Source organism: Platalea leucorodia (genome assembly GCF_965183815.1).
Source record: "Platalea leucorodia genome assembly, chromosome: 4".
Lineage (NCBI taxonomy): Eukaryota > Metazoa > Chordata > Aves > Pelecaniformes > Threskiornithidae > Platalea > Platalea leucorodia.
In genome coordinates, this window is record NC_138826.1 from 48,254,827 (window position 1) to 48,273,909 (window position 19,083).

The 19,083-nt window shown below is 46.4% G+C and overlaps 1 protein-coding gene across 2 annotated transcripts in view; it reads right to left on the reverse strand.

The window, feature by feature from the left end:
- Positions 1 to 3,633: 3,633 nt before the first annotated feature.
- Positions 3,634 to 19,083, reverse strand: part of BORCS5 (BLOC-1 related complex subunit 5) — a 77,425-nt gene continuing 61,975 nt past the window's right edge. For both annotated transcript variants that reach the window (XM_082310743.1, XM_082310744.1), the window contains one exon: positions 3,634 to 8,358. In XM_082310743.1, the coding sequence (XP_082166869.1) occupies positions 8,128 to 8,358 (231 nt within the window). In that variant the 3' untranslated portion in view covers positions 3,634 to 8,127. The remainder of the gene's footprint in view (positions 8,359 to 19,083) is intronic.

A 19,083-nucleotide genomic window follows, 5' to 3' on the forward strand; every position in this document is an offset into this window, starting at 1 on the left:
AGGATGCGAGGGGGGAAATGTGTATATGTTCAATATGAATATAATGTTCTTTGGTGTATGGCAAGCTGTTTAAATGGTTCAGAGAGATGTGAGTTTCTCATCGTGTTGTGTCATGAGCATTACCTGTATGTTATGATGAAATAAAATCAGAAATGGTACCTGTTTATATAGAACGGCTGAGGAAGGAGCCTGTGTGCCTCTGGCTGTGGAGTGTGCGTTACCTGCCTGCAGTATGACCTGCTCCCCTGCACCCAGGACTAGCGGGGGCTTCTCCTTATCCTGCGTATCCTTTGCAGATGCATGCCTGTTAATGAATGAGACAGAGCGGGTAGCTTTGGACTGCTCGGCACAAGTAGAGGTGATTTTACACCACCAGTAACAGTTTCAGCCTCCTACCTGTTCCTGTTTACCCCACCTCTTCTGCTCCCGTGAACATCTCTGCATTAATGTCTGCTGTGGTTGCGAGCAAACTGTTCCCAAGGCAGCTGTGCTAGTCTTTCTGAAGCAAGTATTTCAAATAATTGATTAAGGATGAACCCCATGGTTTTTTCTTGCCTCCCATACCTCTTATTTGACAAAGAATTTAATTACATGTTTAAATACTTGTTTTGACTGATTCTGCCAGTCCTGAAGCATTCAGAGCAACTTCTGATTGCTGAGGGAGGGGCATGCCCTCATTGCTCCTTCAGAGCATAGCTTACACAAATGTAGCATATATTAAAGATAAATCCTGCTGTAGAATATGGCCGCTAAGGTTATATCCTTAGATGGCAAAGCTCAGACCTGTAAGTTCATGTAATGGCATCTATCAATCAAACTCGGGTCCCATGGTAGAAGCATTTTTTTAAAGGATAATTTTAACACATAATCCCAGAAAGGGAAATGCAGGATCTTTGGCCTCTCTGGAAGACGGTACCATCAGCCACAGCACTAGTAACAATCCGCGTCGGCTCTAGGCTTACTTCTACAAACAAGCCGTACCACCTCCACCTAGTACATAGAAAGTGTGCATCCATTGCACTGTAAAACAAGAACCATGCACTGGTATTAATTAAAATTTATTATTTATTAATTTAAATTAATTCAATTAATTCAAACAAGAACCATGGTCTAGTATTACTAGACCTAAATGGCATCAGCTTGTCAGGTTCCCTTGACGATCTTCTAAGATTTACCTGCTCTAGCTTCCCTCACCCTACTCCAAAGTCCACTTCTGATCTCAGCAGGTCAGACTAGCTCTCGTATGAACTGCTTGTTCCCTTCAAGGTCTGGTTTTTGAAGCGTGCTCTTCAGCTTTCACCGCTCGCCTGCTTTGCAGGACTTGCTCTGCTCTTGTTCCTCCATCCCCCCCACTCTTGCCCCTGCCAGTCGGCAGCGCTGTGAAGAGACAGCTTAATAACTCCACCTCCAGTCAACACCCGAGAGGCAACTGAAAGGCGTCTCACGCACATCATCAACATTTAGTTTTCATTTCATGGACTGGCGTTACTGGGAAGGGGTCCCTGAGGTCACTCGGCTCTTGATGTAACCATCACTGTTGTAGTCCTAGAGTGAAGCGGACTGAAAACGGCAAGCCTCCCCCAGCACGGAGCAGGTAGCCCTGCTTCTTTTTGGGGGGGGGCTGGGGGGGCAGGGGGGAGATGGGAGAAAAAGTAGAAATGTGATAATTATGCGAGCCGCTCTTTTTAGTAACTACACGCTCATCCCCTAGCTGCTCCTTCCACGTCGACTCACAGCACAAGTTTTAAATTGATTTCTACCAGAAAGTTGTGGTATCAGAAGCCCAGAAGAGTGGCCTGGCGGGTCTCCTGGGGACAGCACGAGTCCTAACAAGGCTGTTACTGCCCCTTTTCAAATCTAATATTAGTGCAATTCAGCCAAACTCGCCTACCTAGACATTTTAATTAGATAGCCATACCCTGACTAAACACCTAGCCAGCCTGCATTTGTTCTTAAAGTTTCTGAGATAACCGTAGAGTTAGTCTACTACTTTTAGACATTACAGCTTTATAATACAATACCGCTGTTATTACACACAAAGCCACAATTGGGAATTCAGGTAGAAGAAGGGTGTTCTAGTATATCAATCAATCAGCTGAGCCTGGCAACTGGCCTTTCCCTTTGAACTGTGCCTTCAGAGAACTTCTTGGCCCTCGGGCCCAAATGGTCGCTCCGAGGTAAACCAAAGTGTTTTTGCTGGGAAGCCTTCAGCTAATTCTGCACTTCGAGAATATTAATGAATGAGAACCACTATAAATAGAAAAGGGAGCTATTGCTAGCCTTCTGCAACACCCACCCCTCTGGGAAGGGGCTGCTTTCCTAGCATATAAAATGCTGTAAAGCAGACATGTAGGGAACTGCCCTGCTGGAAGGCAATGCTTACTTTGAGGTGTGGATTTCAGCTGCTCGTTACAGGGACCCTCACCAAGCGCCACCGCTGTACAAAGCCAAAGTGGGATATATTACAGGTAACTTAGGAGGTTGGGGCATCAGATCACTTAAAAAAAAAAAAAAAAAAAAAAAAACAAAAAACAAACTATGCATTTACATCTCTCTCTGTTCAGCACCCCATGGGCAGTAGGTGAGAATGCATCACCGCTTGGCTTTCCCAATGCCAGGAGAACAGCATCCTCCTGCAGGTACTTTCACTTATTCTCCTCTAAACCACTGATTTTTTAAGTTTATTAGAATAACCTGTTTCCTGCGGGAAACAGCTCCATCACGGGATGTTCTCAAAGCTGAGCTTCCCTCAGCAAGTAGCAATCAGCTCTTACAGCAGCTGCCCCTTGCTTTTTTAAAAAACAAAGTTTTGCTACCCACTTGCAGAAAGCTGGTTGCTTGGTCTTTAACAACCCCTGTGCCATTCCACTGGGCCTCCAGTCTTGCTATGCTTCTCAGTAGTTCGGCCTGCCTCTGAATTAAGAGAACAGAATCAAATGCTTCGTTTGAACGCTACGCTGGTAACCCGCCCAGCAAGGTACTGACAAAATCTACAGCCATCCTCATTTATTTCTGTGGCCATGTTACAGTCTTACAGTAGGCCATCGTATTTCATTACCTCCGCAGCTTCCCCGTGAGGTCTGTTAAAATAATACACAGCTTTTAAAAAGACAAAAGGGTTATTTTAAGCAGCTGACACTGAGAATTGCCCTTTGAACGCTCCTCTGCTCTCCCCCGCCTTGGGAGGACTGGCTCTGCAATGCTGTAGGTATGCCGAGCACGCCCATGGCCACCTCAGACGTGCCCTGGCTTTGGGGACCACTGGGTCAGCTATTCTCCCTTCTGTGTCACCTTGCTGTCCTGTGCAGGCTCACATTATGAAGAAGTTAAAACCTACCTGTGGCAGCTGGAAGCAAGCCAACAGCCCCCGGAGAAGTACCACAGACCAGCTGAAAAGGGGCCGAAGTTTGGCTAAAGGTACAAACCAACCCATTCAGTGATGTGCGAAGAATCGGTAGGAGGAGACGAGCAGCCGGCGGGGTAGGGGCCACTCTGAAAGCCAACCTGCCCAAGGCTGCCCAGCTCGTGGTCCTTCTGCCATCTGGCAAAGAACTGATGTGAAGACCATGTCAGGACATGGTCTCTTTTTGACAGGCAGATAAGCGGGGGGGGGGGGGGGGGGGGGGGGGGGGCGGGAAGAAATGAGAAATACTTTGCTGCCCATGTTTAGTCTTCCCCCTGAATCTTAGGAAAGCCGTTGGGTGCACGCAACGTGCAAGTGCCCTAACAAAACAGGCAGAGCGTCTCACACCACGAGTGCTTTGCACGGGGTAGCTACAGTCTTACACAAATGTCTGAGTCCATCAATCCCACACCAATCTTTATCTCCAAGAGGCTACCAGCAAAGAAAAGGCAGGCAGCCAGCAGAACTATGGTCCCACCCCACTGCTGGCGAGTCACAAGCATCGCTGTGCACATCATTTATTTAAACTGGACATCAGTGCCAACCTGAATTGGGACAGCATCCCAAAAACCCAACATTTATTTTCATTCCGGGACACACGTTTCCTTACAGTCCCAGGGCAGAGGCAGCCCCAGGGCAGCTGAAACCGGCCGTCTCCACGGCACAGAGGTGGGTTCTGCATACAGAGCAGTAAAGCTGAGGTACGACCTCCCACGCTGAAGTGTGCGCACTGTCCATAGACATCGCAGCAAGAAGCGGTGCGCTGTAACTGAAGAACAAGCAAGGCAATCGGAGAAACGACACGCTTGGAAAAGAGCGATACCAAACGTTTTAATGCTGGAGCTGTGGACGCGTAGCACGTAGGCAGCTGAAAGCAGAGCAAGTCTGCGAACAGGATAATAACCCATAAACCAAGGAGCGCTCAGCCGTGAGGCTGGGAATCAAGACACCCTCTGGCAGCTCGGGAAGAGGAGGGACGTTACAATAGTACCTCAGGAAACCACTGGTGCAGAGTCTGATAGAGAGGGGCTGGGTCATGCAATGAGTGGGCCTGTGAAAACGTGTATCTTTCTGTGTAAAAGCTTAGAGGAGGGGAAAATACACTTTAAATATTTAAATATATTTAATTTAAAATACATATATTTTAAAAAAAAAAAAAACATAACACAACTCTCTTCTGTCCCCTTCACCAATCTTCACAGAAATTGTCCTGCAGATAGGTTGGCATTTTAGCACCCTGTCAACACATTAAATTACAAAAACAACAGAAACAACAAAGCAAACCTCCTCTGCACGTGTAGCACACCGACCAGTGTAGGATGCAACAAGCACCAGCGGCAGCGCAAAGCGGGGGGCACAAAGCAACAGCAGGGTCAGGGGAAGAACCAGAGCAGCTCAGGCCAGCAGGGAACCGCAGAGCCAGAGACTCACCCGGTTCTCCAGCTTTTCAGAAGATTGCATATCAAGCAGCTTAGCCTGTACCCCAGACCACACACCACCTCAGAAAGCAGAAAAGGGCAGAAATGTTTGTTTGCAGCAGAGCACACCAGATGATTATTCTCTGTTCATAGCACTAACTTCGTGGTAGAAGTAACGGCTAGTACATTTGTGAGAGATACCTGTGGCCTTCCCCAACAGCGTTTGGCTTGGAAAAGGAAATTCATAAGCAGAAAGGCAATTCCAGTCACATCTCAGATCTCCTGCTAAACAGCGTAAAAGGAAGTGAAGCACCAGTCTCACCTTGAGCATCACCTGTATCTGATATGAAGCTGGAAGCAGTGTGCAGAGCAAAAAGAACAAGGAGCCGCCAAGCAACTAACAGCAGCTCAAGAAGCCGTGGCAGGAAATGTCTTCCCCTCGGTGAGAGGTCCAAAGACTTACAGTTCATGAAGCCAGTGACAATGTTTTAAATAAAACTGTAAACCATCGTTTGAGAACAGAGGGTGCATGCTATCTTACAGTACCCATACAAGACACTATCACCTGTGGACTGAAGGCGATGACCTGCGTGCTTTGGAAGAGGTCAGCCTTCACATTTCAGCTCTGATTTTTTTCTAGTTAAGCTGGTAACGTTTTTCACAACTTACCCTTCCTGCTCAGAAAGCTCTAGCTGGGAGGCCCAGCAGCACATCCACAAGCTTAAAGGCCAGTGTTCACAAGAACAAGCATTTTCTCCCATTATCAGCCCAATGTCTACGTGTTTTATAGCAAATAAGGAAGGAACTGATTTGCAGCCCTCACTCCAGCAGCTTTCTGATAGGAATACTATTCGCTTGCCCTCATTAGCACTGCAAGGAGCAATGCTTTGATCTGATACTTAATAGCATGAGGCCAAATGTCTAGAAGCTTTACAGGAGAGAGCATCTGCAGCCTAGCCCCTGCCTCAAGGTCCAATATTAGGATCTTCCCACCGGTATAGGCTTCCAGCACACCAGGGTGTGGGATATCCATGATCCCGTCTGGCAGACGGCTGAATGTCGCACATTCTAAACTTCCAGACAGCATCATCTGGACAAGGAGGACAAAAATGCCTGCAGCCGCTATTTAAAGCTGCTGAATATTCTGGTGTGTCTGATGGCGGGAGGCAGAGACATATTCAGTGGTGGACAATGAGGACAAGCAGGTTTTCATGGGTTGTTAAGTCTCACGTGAGCTTTTAACAAACCAAGTGTAAAATACTGCGGGACGCATGAGGAAGGATGGAAGCTTGATGTTATATCCCATGCAACGTACAGCACACACCTACATATATACAACTGTGTAACAACTCTGGGGTGGAAGCAGCAGACAACCAGGTCCACTCTGCTGCCTGTACTAGAAAATCTCCCGAGTTCCTTGCCGTCTCTCAAGCAGTCAATCGCTCTTCCCAGGGCATCATTCCAGGGGCTTCATTTCTAGGGGACTCTGCTTTCAGACAGTGTTCAGCAGGCCCTGGGGTCCAATCACCGCTACGGTTCAAGTACACATCGAGGCTGGCTGCAGCCTACATGGTCTTTGGGAAGGCAACAAGAGAACGGCCCATTGCTTCCTGCCACCAGGCAGCAATTAATACTGCCGAAAACCTACCACCCCCTTACTCCCAAATGCTTAGAGACCATCTTTTGCTGATTAAGTACTCTTAAGTACTAAGAGGTATCAAAACAAGTCACCTTTGGCAAGCCACCTAGCCTTGTGCTGTGCTGGAAGATGGGTTGTCACACTGACTCTCTCAAAGACAGCTGTGCTCACCACTGGAATTGCACTCCTAATGCACAACAACCCTTGGGGTTCATGGGCACACTTCAGCCTCCTCGCCAGCAACAGCATCCTGGGACTAACATAAACACACACAAACCTACCCTTGACCCAGCAAACTCCTCGCGTCTGGTTTCACACCCTTTCTGCTGCAGACAAGAGCTGCCACGCAATGGTGACACAGGCTGTTAAACCTTATTTCTAGATTCGTAAATATTTCCACAGCAGTGTGTAGAATATCCCCCTGTTTTACATGGGGAGAAACCAAAGCTCAGAGAGGTGCTGCAAATCGCCTGCAGCCAGCAGACCAGTGGCAGACTTGGCAACCAACCCTTCTCCTACAGGCCAGCCCAGCGCCCGGGTGGCATGGACATGCTGCCGGCCTTCCAGCCCAGCCCTCGGCTTGGGAGAAGGCAAGAACATCTTGTCGCATTTGGAGCGGTTCGCTGAGCGTGATCCCAAAGGGCCGTACGGTTTCAGTCATAAACCACCACGCTCAGGCAAGCTCTCGGCACGACAGCAGCTAAGCCAAGGAGAAGACCTAAAGGACTTCTTGTATCTCCCCGCTCCAACTCCATACACTTGAAGGTAAAGAAACAACTGCATCCCTCTGGTAGGAAAAAACAGCACCAAGATAACCGCAGTGTCCCAATAAAAATAAAAAAAAGACACCTCGTGTCCAACTTGGGGATGCAAAGTGACCAGGTCGGTGCCAGTGCCTGTCAGAATCACTGTGCAAGGTGAGGGACACAAAATGCCACCAGCTGGGGCACGGGGACGTTGCCAAGGCAAGGGGGAGAGGAACGCTAAGGCTTGCTTAACATTAACAGACATACATATCTGGAACAGTTATTCCTTTACGGCCTCATAAATTAGTGAGCCCGTAAAAACAGGAGCCTCAAGGAGGACATGCCAAAACCCTGCCATGCAAACCATGTTAATTATGATAATAGGTAGATTTTAATAAGCCAGTTCCTGGCTCCCGCACTTTCACCTATAAAACACACACATTTCCAAGGCCAGGGGATCTCAGAAATACCTGCCAGCCATCTAATCGTCTAAACCCCAGTGGCACAAAAACCATGTCAGAAGGTTTGTCACACCTCATATCCCTTTGAATTTTTCTAGTAAAAAAAAAAAAAAAAAAAAATCAGATGAAAGAAAACTCCTCCTCTGTAAACCCCAATCCAGTCACAGCAATGAAACAAATGTCTCGGCACAGGCGGTGGTAGTGGTAAAGGAGACAGGAGGGCAAGAGGAGGGAGATGAAAGAACAGTAAATCATCTTCTCCAGACGACGGGACTGGGGAGCTCCTGGATTCCTGGCTGTGCAGTTCTGGCAGCTGACGCTGCTCTTCCTCCGATGCCCTGGCAGAGAGTCAGGCAGCACTGCCGTCCGCTTCAAACATCTGCCAGCCCAGCCCGTTGGAAGCGCGTCTGTGCTGAACGCTGGAGCGTGGAAGGTGAGGAGGGGGAGCCTGTCGGATCAGCTAAGACTTTAGCTCCCGGTCAGGTTTCATGCTGAAGGGCTCCAGCCTCTCGCTCTCCGGCAGCATGCTGTTCAGCCGCTCCATCAGCGGGATCGTCTGGTCGATGCCCATCTGTATACGGCGGAGGATGGCAGACATCTCATTGACCTTCTGGATCTGCTCTGCATACTTGGCATACTTCTTCTGGCGCTCCTGCATGAAGCTATAAAGAGTTTCCACAGAGAGGTCCATCTGTTTAAAAACAACAAGCAGAGCGAGGTGCATTAGGCCAACTGTTACCACAGGCCTTTCAGCACGTTGTCTTTCCTAAAAGCAACCAAGAAGCACATTAAGACGCCCCACAGAGCTACCAGCCAGGTACAAAGGAGCTCCTCTGTTGGGGCACGACAAGTCTGTCACGGAATGGAATGATTCATAGCTGTATACCAGGGAGGACCTATGACCACCTCAGTTCTACACCCAAACGCTGAGTATTTGATCAGAAAATTCTTTATATATAGGGTTGAAAGCCAACAGGCGCTGCGCTGCCAGGGATTTCCCAATAAACTGTACACATATCCTCCAAGTTATCCAAACCCTGGGAACTCATGGCCTCTGCCTACACCTGGAGTATATTTTCAGTGGAGACCATTCATTTGCAAGCATTAAGCTCTACCATAGTTGGCCAGTGCTAATTTCATCAGCTTAGCCAGGTTACTCTGCGACTAAGCCACTGCTGTTATTACCATCGTTGTCTGGAAAACTCCTGCCTTGGGAGAGAACCACAACAGATTGCTAGTGCCCCTAACTTCCCCGAATCCTAAAAATAAATGTGTTATGAGTGACCCCAGGAGAGACATTAAGTAAATCAGCCATGCAATTAAACACAGTAAGTACCCAAACACGGCTCTAGCGTGATGACAATGACAGGAACTGCAGTGCTATTCCTGCCATTGAGTGACGAAGTTAGCCTTTATAATTCACAGCCCAACTTTCTCTTCAGCCAGACCTGCAAACTCCAGGCAGGATTCAGCCGATAGCTGCTAGTACCGTACGCACATGAGCCAAGTCAGATGGTTTAAGCTGTTTTACACGTTGTAAGACATACCATATATTCAGAGAGCTTGGTAATAGACCTGCTCTAAGCCCTCAAGCACACACCTGAAGCTCAGTTGCTTCGGCTCACCGTAGCTGTGCTCAACAACCCCCATTGCTCCACTATAGGTTTGGAAAAGACCTTTAAGATCATCAAGTCCAACCATTAACCTAGCGCTGCCAAGTCTACCATTAAACCACATCCCTAAGCACTACATCTACACATCTTTTAAATACCTCCAGGAATGGGGACCCCACCACTTCCCTGGGCAGCCTGTTCCAGTGCCTGACTACCCTTTCAGTGAAGAAGTTTTTCCTAATATCCAACCTAAACCTGCCCTGGCACAGCTTGAGGCCATTTTCTCTTGTCCTATCGCTTGTCACTTGGGAGAAGAGACCGACCGCTGCCTCGCTACCACCTCCTTTCAGGTATGATGGCTCTTCAAACTGGTACGTCTGAGCGGTTCGAACGCATCCTGCAACCGTGCTCTGTCGCGGTGGAAAGCGGTCCCCTCGCTCGGGACTCGGCGCATGCCCACAGTGGCTGCCAAGCGAAGGGCAGGAGCGGACATACGCTGACCAGTTTTAGCCCACTGTCTCCTCTTATCACTGTTTTTCCGAACCTCTCCCATCTAATGACCCCCAGGAGGAAGGAGGTCACCACTCATGATGAAGTAGCCTCAGGGAATCACTGCTGAGGACTCCTGGTCTACCCCGGTTGAAACAACATCCCTCACTCCAACTGTGTGACAGTCAACCCATTCGGTGGAGAACAGTGACCGTACCTGTCATCAGGGACAACACAAATTTATCGGTGCACTGCTAAAAAACAAGCCGTGCTGACCAGATCTGACTTAATGGGCAAATGTAATTCTGACCCAGCACGCAGTGGTGCGGGGCTGCAGGGGAGAGCCTGCAGCAAGGGGAGGATCGGGTGGAAGCAGTGCAAAGCTGGAAGGGGGGTCCCCCACCGAGGAGGGAAGTCCCACCCGACCGAGCACTGCCGTCCCGCTGGCGGCAGCAGTGTTTGACACTGGGGGGAAAACTAGGGGAGCCATGTTTGGTGACAAATGTCCCTTTCAAGCCCTGGGGAAGGGGTCAAGACAAAAACAGTCGGGCAAGAAAATATTTTATTGAGAAACCTAAGTTACAAACAGCAGGAAAACAAACACGAGTTTCCGCTGAACTACCATGGGGATTAGGAAGCTTTTTTTCCCCCCCATCACCTCCATCAGAGCTGGATACAGTACCAATTAACCTTTTATTTCGTCTGTACGTTCTAGCGCTCTCAGGCCAAATTCTTCCTCTTTGCCTGTGTGCTTTCCTGTGAATTCCTCCCTCCACGCTTTCATGCATGGGACAAAATAAAACCCAGCAGAGCAGGAAACTCCAAATAGAGTGGAAACAATTTAAGCCTACACAGGGGTTTCTATTAAAACCCCAGCTTAATAATTTAGTAGCTTGGCGCTAGCTCTGTAAATTGGAGTGTGTAAAAAGCAGACCACCACCAGGTCTGCTTGGGATGGAAGTAAATTCAATCCAGCGCCTAAAAACGTCCCACCTAATGAGAGACGGTGGCGTGGAGTGGCAGCCAGTCGGAAACCTGCCAAAAGCCAGCACGCCTCATTAAACCGAGCAGTGTGGGGACGCAGGCAGAAACCTCCTCTGGTGTTGAAGTTCTCCTCCACAGGCAGGTTCTCCACGCAGCCTCACGGCGCTGTGCAAGAGGCAAAGCGTACATCTACCAAGCTCTGAAATAAAAAAAAAAAAAAGAAAAAAAACAAAGGCCCCCTTTTCTCTCCATTCCAACAATTTTCATCTGTTGACTTTTAGGCTCCTTGTGTAAATACCAGTATGTCCACTTACTGGAGGGGAACATGGGGAGAAGCTCAAGCTGACCTGCAAAAGGAAGAAGAAATGCAGAGTGGCCTTCCAAGCTCTTTGCTACTTTCGGACACATTCACAATGGCTACAAAAAAAGCTGCCTCACAAAAAAGAGAAAGGGTGGAAGTGAGTGTTTCCTATGGTTTCCCTACACCTAGCATTCCAGTTTGTCTGCTGCGGGAGGCCGCGGCAGCTGCACAGCCAGCGACACGACAAGGGGGACTGAAGTTGAGTAACTGTGAGGAAAGGCCAATTTTTCCTCAGACTGAACCTGGTCTTTTTAACTGGGGGGGGGGAAACAAACCCTACGTGTTAACTCCCGTATATAAATGCCAATGCCTCTTTACAGCTTTCCTTGAAGCGGGCCTAAATACACACTTACATCCTTCCTGCCTCCTCCCCCTCCAAGCGAGCTCCTCCAGTGCCAGACCTTGTGCTTTTACCTCCCCTGGCACGCAGTCCCATTCCTCTGGTGCTCAGACTGGGCCTTCAGTTGCAGGACTCAGAGAGTCAGCCCTCTTTACCCACCACAGAGACTGAAACTGTCCTTTGGGAATTTGCGATGAACAGGGAAAGCGCATAAGAATCCGCTTAATTCCCATCTATTTAATTCCACACAGTAGCAATAAAAAGCATCTGGAGAAAGGGAGCTTAGGCGAGTCTGCTCCCTTGCCTACAGCTAAGGCAGTCCATGCTTTTCAAGATACCCTTGAGGGTCAGATGAGTGGATTTGCCTTCTCTGAGCAGCTCCCATCAACTCCCACCTCCCATACACGAGGCCCTGCCACAGTGTCTTCTGAAAAACAGTCAGGTCTCAGCCTTCTTGCCCATCCCTGGCTGAGCAGCTCTCTGGGAAGCCCGGCAAGACGCCTCAGAGCCAGCAGCTCTTCCACTGCCCTACAACCATCTGCAAGTGTTTATTTGAGCCATTGTTTCTGCTCTGCTTGCTTTGAGCTTCCTACTATGCCAGGCCACCACAGGCGCAGGGAATTCCTCCGCTGGCAGGTCACCACCCTGTACCCATAAGCCATGACAGATGGGGAGCTGTGCTGTCACCAGCCCCTCGATGGCTTCACCATTGAGGCTCCACCATCACCAATTTCTCTGTCAGACATCACCGCTGAGTACGTTATCATCAGCCCCAGCTTACAGGTACAGAAGAGTTAAAGAGTCAAAAGACTGGACCTGATGCCTGTTATGAAGCAACAGAACAAGATCAGAGGGCAGAGCCCAGCACGAGAGGTCCCGGTCCTAATTCTCGTCAAAGTGAGAGGTTCTGCCCAGCCTGGTCTTGAGGAAAAAAGATGCGTTCTCAGTGAAGGGGTGACAGCTCTGAATGCACATTTTATTTCTTTCCAAAAATAATTCCTCCTGTTAAAGCAGCAAACCTGAGGCTGGATATGTCCAGAGCAGAAGACAGGATTTTTTCCTCTTCCTACATCAACGGAAGAGTTTTTTCAGTTTTTTTTTTAGGAGTATAGTATCATAAAACTGGACAAGCCTAAAACTCACCTTCCAGCATGATGTACTTTTTTTGTACAGCCAGTGACATTCAGAATTTGGGTCTGTTTCTATTTCAAAGTTCATGATTCCTCCATCGATCAGTAGCAGCAGGACGCTAATTTATGCCTCAGCTTCACATTTCAAACATTAAATGACATCTACTGGGCTTTTGTTTCCTCAAATGAAAACAGATTCATAATTACTTCCAACAACAGCGCAAGATGGATACTCCCCCACTTAAAAGGGCCCCAGCGCAGCCCCTCCTGCTACACCATTCACGTTGTCAACCAGTAAGGGCTCGCGGACTCTCCTCTGCCTTACACAGGCCCATTTGTAACAACACACTGATGAAACACAAAAACAATTGAGGGGACTTTCAGACATCTTGCACACCACAAATTCTTGCATTCATTTTAGAATTCTTCTTGGCCCACACTGCCAAGCAGAAGAAAGACATTAATTTAGCCCACAAAAAGACTGAGGTCAGCACTGGACACTGCCCAGTTCTTTTCAAGAGACCACACTGAAAACAAACCAGTGCCCTACACATACCTCTTACATGGCATGGTTTTATAGCACCTCTGTCATGGGCATGTCAGTGTCCTGAGCTCTCGGAAACAGAGGTCACATCTTGTTAGTTCAATGACTGAGACTGAAAATTACAGCTAGACGCATTTTCCCTGGTTGCAGAACATGCAAACGCAATCAGAAGTTCATTAAACTTGGAATCAAATTTCTAGAGAGGCACTGCTGACATTCATAACAAAACAAATACATCTCATAAGAGGATGCTCTGTCATTCCCAGCTTCTCCACTCCCTCCTTAAAATGCCAATAAGGCAAGAAGACGTTTTGCCCCCCCCCACCAACAGCCTTCAAGAGCTCAGCTAGACATCCATTTGTCCCATCTCCCTCTGCCCTAACGACTTGCTGTTAGATCCCATCCCCTACGGCTGTCACTGAAAAAGACACAGCAATTCGGGCACAATCCTTATTCCAGAAAGTTCACCTGCTAGAATGGTGCTCCAAGCACAAGCAGCCTTTCCCTTCACGTTGTCAGGTGCCTGGCTGGGGTTAAATGAACTCCTTCCTGCAGCTGCACAAAAACCACATCAGAAAGTGACAGGCAGGAACATGACTGCATGGAATATTAGTCACGATGTGCTGGTGTGAAAATACTTTTCAATCAACGCGCTTAAAACTTTAGACAGCTCCTCTTTCTGTACTGCTTGAAAACAAATGTGCTCAATGAATGGCTTTTTTTTCCTCTTCCCCTCTCTCTTTGATAATGTCACGCAAAGTTAGCACAATAGATCGTGATGACTTCCTGATGATGGGAACATCCTCTGTTTCTCCCACTCATCCCACGCACTGCTAAGTGATAAACTTACTGGGTAGCATCTTTGCCAGGGTAGAAAACAGAGATGCCCAGCCAAGGATGCCACGTCCTTCTCTTCAGCATTGGTCATGAGTACAGTTCTCGTGAGTACCCTTTTTCTGCACCACTGTCAGGTACACAATTTATAATTTGTGTTTAAATTTTGCTTAACACATCCAAGACCTAATCCCATGCCAAAATGTTCCTTTTGCCCCTTCTGTGATTTGTCATTGCTGTAAACGATTGCCAAGGAGTTACTCAGTCTAAGCATTGCACAGATCACAGTCAAGTTAGAGAACAAAGAGTAACCATTTTAACTGGCTCTAACATCTCTAATATTAACAGGTACCATCAGGGCCCTTACTTAGTTCAAAAGATCTACAGCAAAATCTATACCTGGTCCCTTAGAGCTATAGTAGATACACAATAGTGTAAGATAGGCTGCTGCTCCTGAAACAGCAAACTACTTTGGGAGGCCTTGGGTTGCACAAAAGAATTCAAGAATTCAAAATAATCAGAAGGTTCGTTCCTGAAATTAGCTTTTCCACCTTCCTGCATATTGCGTTACTGGACAGGATATGTTTGTCGCTGCCCCGCAGCCTGACCTCCGCAGCCCACGTCTCCCTCAGCGTCGACCCGAGCCTTCCCTGCTCGAGAGCTACCAGCATCCCTCTGCCAACTGGCAGTCCCCCAAGCTTAAGTTATGACTGCTATCACTAACTGTCGCTAAAAAAAAGAGTCCTAAAGCTACGATTAAAACAATACCTACCGCTCACCCAGCACTAATGAACAAGTAGACTTCCAAGTGCTTGAAAAAGCATGGCCCCACTTCACAGGGCTGGGAGAAGAGTGAGAGCAAAGCCTGACAACCAGCAGCCATCTGGAATCTGGTGCTGTAGACACTATAACCAGCTCTCCAGCTTGGATACATCTCACATCGCAGTCCTGTTCTACTGGACTTTCTTTACTTACACTTCCCTCAACTCCACAGCTACTTATCATCCTTCTCTCTCAAAACAGCTAAACCATAACATAAGCAAAATCCAATGCTACCTAAGGCTGCAAAGCAGCAGTCCCATCCCTCATCTTCAAATTATCTGTATGATTATGGGATCAGTTCCGCATATAAGTTGGGACGGGGAACCAAAACAAGCTTGGTCTTCCCAGCCTCTCTTTTCTTCAGTGGTATGGTCTTCTGTCCCATCAGCTTGCTGGCCTGACCCTTCAGCATGACAGTCACAGAAGCGGCAGGACCACCACGTGCAGAGAAGCATCATCTCTCCCACTGCACATGCTCCTGGATCCTAACTCACTGTTTGCTGTTGCTGTGTCAGACTTTTAAATACACAACAGGATTCTTGAAAAAAGGATCTGATTTTATCAGTAAGCTTTCTGAAATGTCACCAAGAAAAGGTTATATTAATTTCTAGCTCATTGACTTTAACTAGTAAGAACACTTTTTTTAAAGCTTTCAATTGCTGCTTTCATAGAACAATCTACATCCATCTAAAACGTCATCTCTAAAATTTGTCAAGACTAAAAAATGTTGTCACATTCAAAGCGTTAGAAATGCTTCCATATCTCTCCTAAATGACAAAGTTTAAGAAAAATAAATAAGAAAAAAACACGCAGACAATACATAAGATAAATGAACAACGTCCTCACAAAACCTCTCTTTTGTAGAGTACAACTCCACAGAAACGAATCAGAAACTCCTAGCCTGTCTTTAATTAGCTGTTCCTAGTGAAAGAAAAATCTGTATCTGTTACAGAGCGATCTGTTGCTTAAGTAATAACTTGCACAACTCTACTTCAGACTACCTAATAATTCTGCTACAAAACACGGCCTTCAATTCCCTCATTTCCCGATTTTACACTGCTGCCATGTTACCCATTCAGAACACTCCTATATCCAGTCAGAGCTTGAATCATCACAGGACAACCGCACTTGCAAATGTTATTTACCCTTAGGGCTTTATTTTATCATAAATCTCAGTTCTGTACTTTTTACATGTCAGAATGACTAGCTTTAAGCAAGTTAGTTTTCCTATCAAGAATAAGCTTCAATTTGAAAAGAGATGACCGCTATCATTTAGGAGATGTTTCTCAGGAAACACCACCGTTCTCATTTCAGAGTGAAAAGGTGCTATCTAAAATAGTCAGCATCATTACATTTGCAAACCATCTGATCTAATGATATTATTCTCAGCTTCACACTTGGGACCTGATAGCTGTAGGTCTTTTTTTCCAGGTGTCCTACAGAAGGTCTTTCAAAATTTTTCAAAAGGGGATGCTAACCTTTGCCATATTTAGTCAGGGTTAGACGCACTAGAAGAAAGCGTTCTCTAGAAGAGAATACTACTTAAGAAGAAAAAGCTCTTAAATCTGTTCTCAGAGAATGTAAAGGAACTGAGTTTTAACCATTTCCTACGGTTTGTGAAGAGGTGAAAGGCTTATCTAGGACTCCCTCTTTTTTTTGACAGGGGAACTGCAGACAAAGATGGGTTTGAGCACCATGCGGCACTTACACAGCCAGTCCAACACATCTGGTCGCATCAGACCTACCTCCCATGTGCTGTGCAGATGGCCTGTACACACGCAAGAAGGCTGAAGCGTGAGATGTGCAAGGGCACAAGCCCAGCAGTCAGGAATTGGGGATTTCTGGACATCTGACAGCCCAGATGAAGTTTTTGCTTTTTCCCCCAACAGCCAGAGTTCTCATACGAAATGTCCAAATCAACAACTTCTTACCAAGGAAACTCAAAGGTATGTCAGCTCTAACAATGTTAGCCATTGATAATCTGAAAAATTTTTGAAGGATCTTTTGGAAGCTCTACATCAGCTCTTGCATATTTGAACAGAACATGAAATGAGCCAAGTACATCCCAGTGATGATGAGAATGGGAGGATCTACGCTTTCATTCCCAGAAGAGCTACTTTCAAGACTGACTCCACCGTACTTACACAGTGCTGAAGCTCAAATGTCCCAGCACTTTTCTGGAGGTCACAACATCTGATAGTAAGTCTTTGGCTTCAGGAAAGCCTCAAGGAAACCTTGAGCAATGTAGATCATTTCCATAGCAAGCTCTTCTGAGGCTACTGACTAGTGTTCAAAATATGATAACACGAGTACATACCACCACCAATGATCAACATTTCAGATGAAAGTTCAATGAGTGAGTAGTGGTAGCTCTAATCCACACTGAGCATCCATTTTTATTCCGTTGAGCCACAGTGGCCTCAAGTTTCACAGAAGGCTGAGTATTTCTCTCTCCTTGTTTATGTCTACAAATGGATCTCTAGAACAACGGATCAAAAATGAGAAGGCATTTGAAAATTTACACTATGACCTGGCAGGAGAACTTATAATTGAAAAGTAAGTGGTTCATCTTCAGTTCCCATGTAGCTTTGGTCAGGCATAAGCAAGAATTAAATTTTATGGACTGAATTAAGCTAAAGGAAAGGTATGACCCAAGAATCCTTTCTGACCTTAAAAACTCTTATAAATTCCTTGCCATATACTGCTGTTATGTTGATTTGTTTTACAACAACTACCTGAGCACCTTTTTCAGCTGAAATTAATCTGATTTGGGATTTTAGATAATTTGCCAGTCCCAGCAATTGCTCTTCAAATACATCGCTTTCTTTCTGGTTTTAAAAAAAAAAAAAAAAAAAAAAAAAAATCTTATTTCTTGTCCACTACACCACAGTTTGGCACAGTTCATACACTTGGTTACAGTATTCTACTATACTATAATTCAGCATTTTATCCAGGCTTCCAGAGGTAGATGACACATCCAGTCAGGAACAACGCCCACACAAATTAATTACTAGTAAATGATATGTTTCATACCTCTAGAGCAGTGTTGAAATAATGGCTAATAATGTTCTCATATAGAAACATTCATGCCCCAATGGCACAGAAACATTAAGGAAACCCTACCCTTCATAAAAAGCAAGATGGACAGATTACTTGCACTAAGGCTTTGTAATACTTTCAACATGAAGTCATCTCTGCAGATCACATCTGATTGTTATCAGAATGCTAATTATAGGGCTGCTAACACAAGGTCAACCCCACTCCCCCAGCCTACCACCTAGCATCTTTAAGTCATCAGTGCAACTCCAAATATTTGCAAATAATACTGGCTAACCTATCCAAAATGAACTTCAAACTGCTGAACAGCTTTTAGCTAACATTCTTGACACCTCCCCTGCCCCCCAGCCTCCCCCTCCCAATTCTCACTTAGGGGTAGAGTTGACACCTTGAAAATTTCAATTCAACATTGAAACAGGAGGTAATCATTAAGAATGAAGGCCTGTAAAGTGACTTTTCCTGTATCAACACAACCCAGCAGGGAGGGAGGCGGTCATTTTCAACCTCCATTAACCTCAGACTTATTTAGAAAGAGAAATCATACCATTTTCGGTCTTCATCTGACTAAGCCAAACAAGTAAAGCTCTTCCAGTTTCATCCCAGAGGTTCTCCACTCCCCCAGCATCCTTATAGCCCTTCTGTTGTACCATGAACTTGCCTTCCTTGAACATAGCGAGAGCGGCCCGCGGTGTGTCAGACGAGATCGTCTCACAGCCTCGTGCAATACAATCAATATGCTCCTGTTTCCCGTGGGACTGCCTTGCGTGATACAGCCCAGGCTGATATTTGCTTTCTTCCTATCTGAAATCTGCTTCGTGTACAAATTCAATATCAAGGCTGCTAACTCCCAAATGGACTTCAATACTTCTTATTCCTATTTGAAGATCTACAATGTTTTGGGGTGGGGTGGGTGTTTTGTTTGGTGGTTGTTGTTGTTGTTGTTGGTTGGGTTTTTTCCCACCTGGGGAAACAAGGCTAGAATAAGAAACCAAATTTCCTAGTTTAAACAGGCTATGAGAAGAAACTGAATTCTGTTCCTTCTGGTACCTGATAATCCATGCACTAATCCTGAGAAAAGCGTTAATACAAGGCTTAGCGTACTAGACTTCAGATCTTCAGTGCCACTCTCTTAAGCACCTAAGTTCCAAAATGATACAAAGCTTTCTGACTGCCAGATGCTTGTTTAAGCTTCATTTTCTACTCTTTCTTGGAAATTCGGTGGTGGAAAGGATTCCAGTTTAG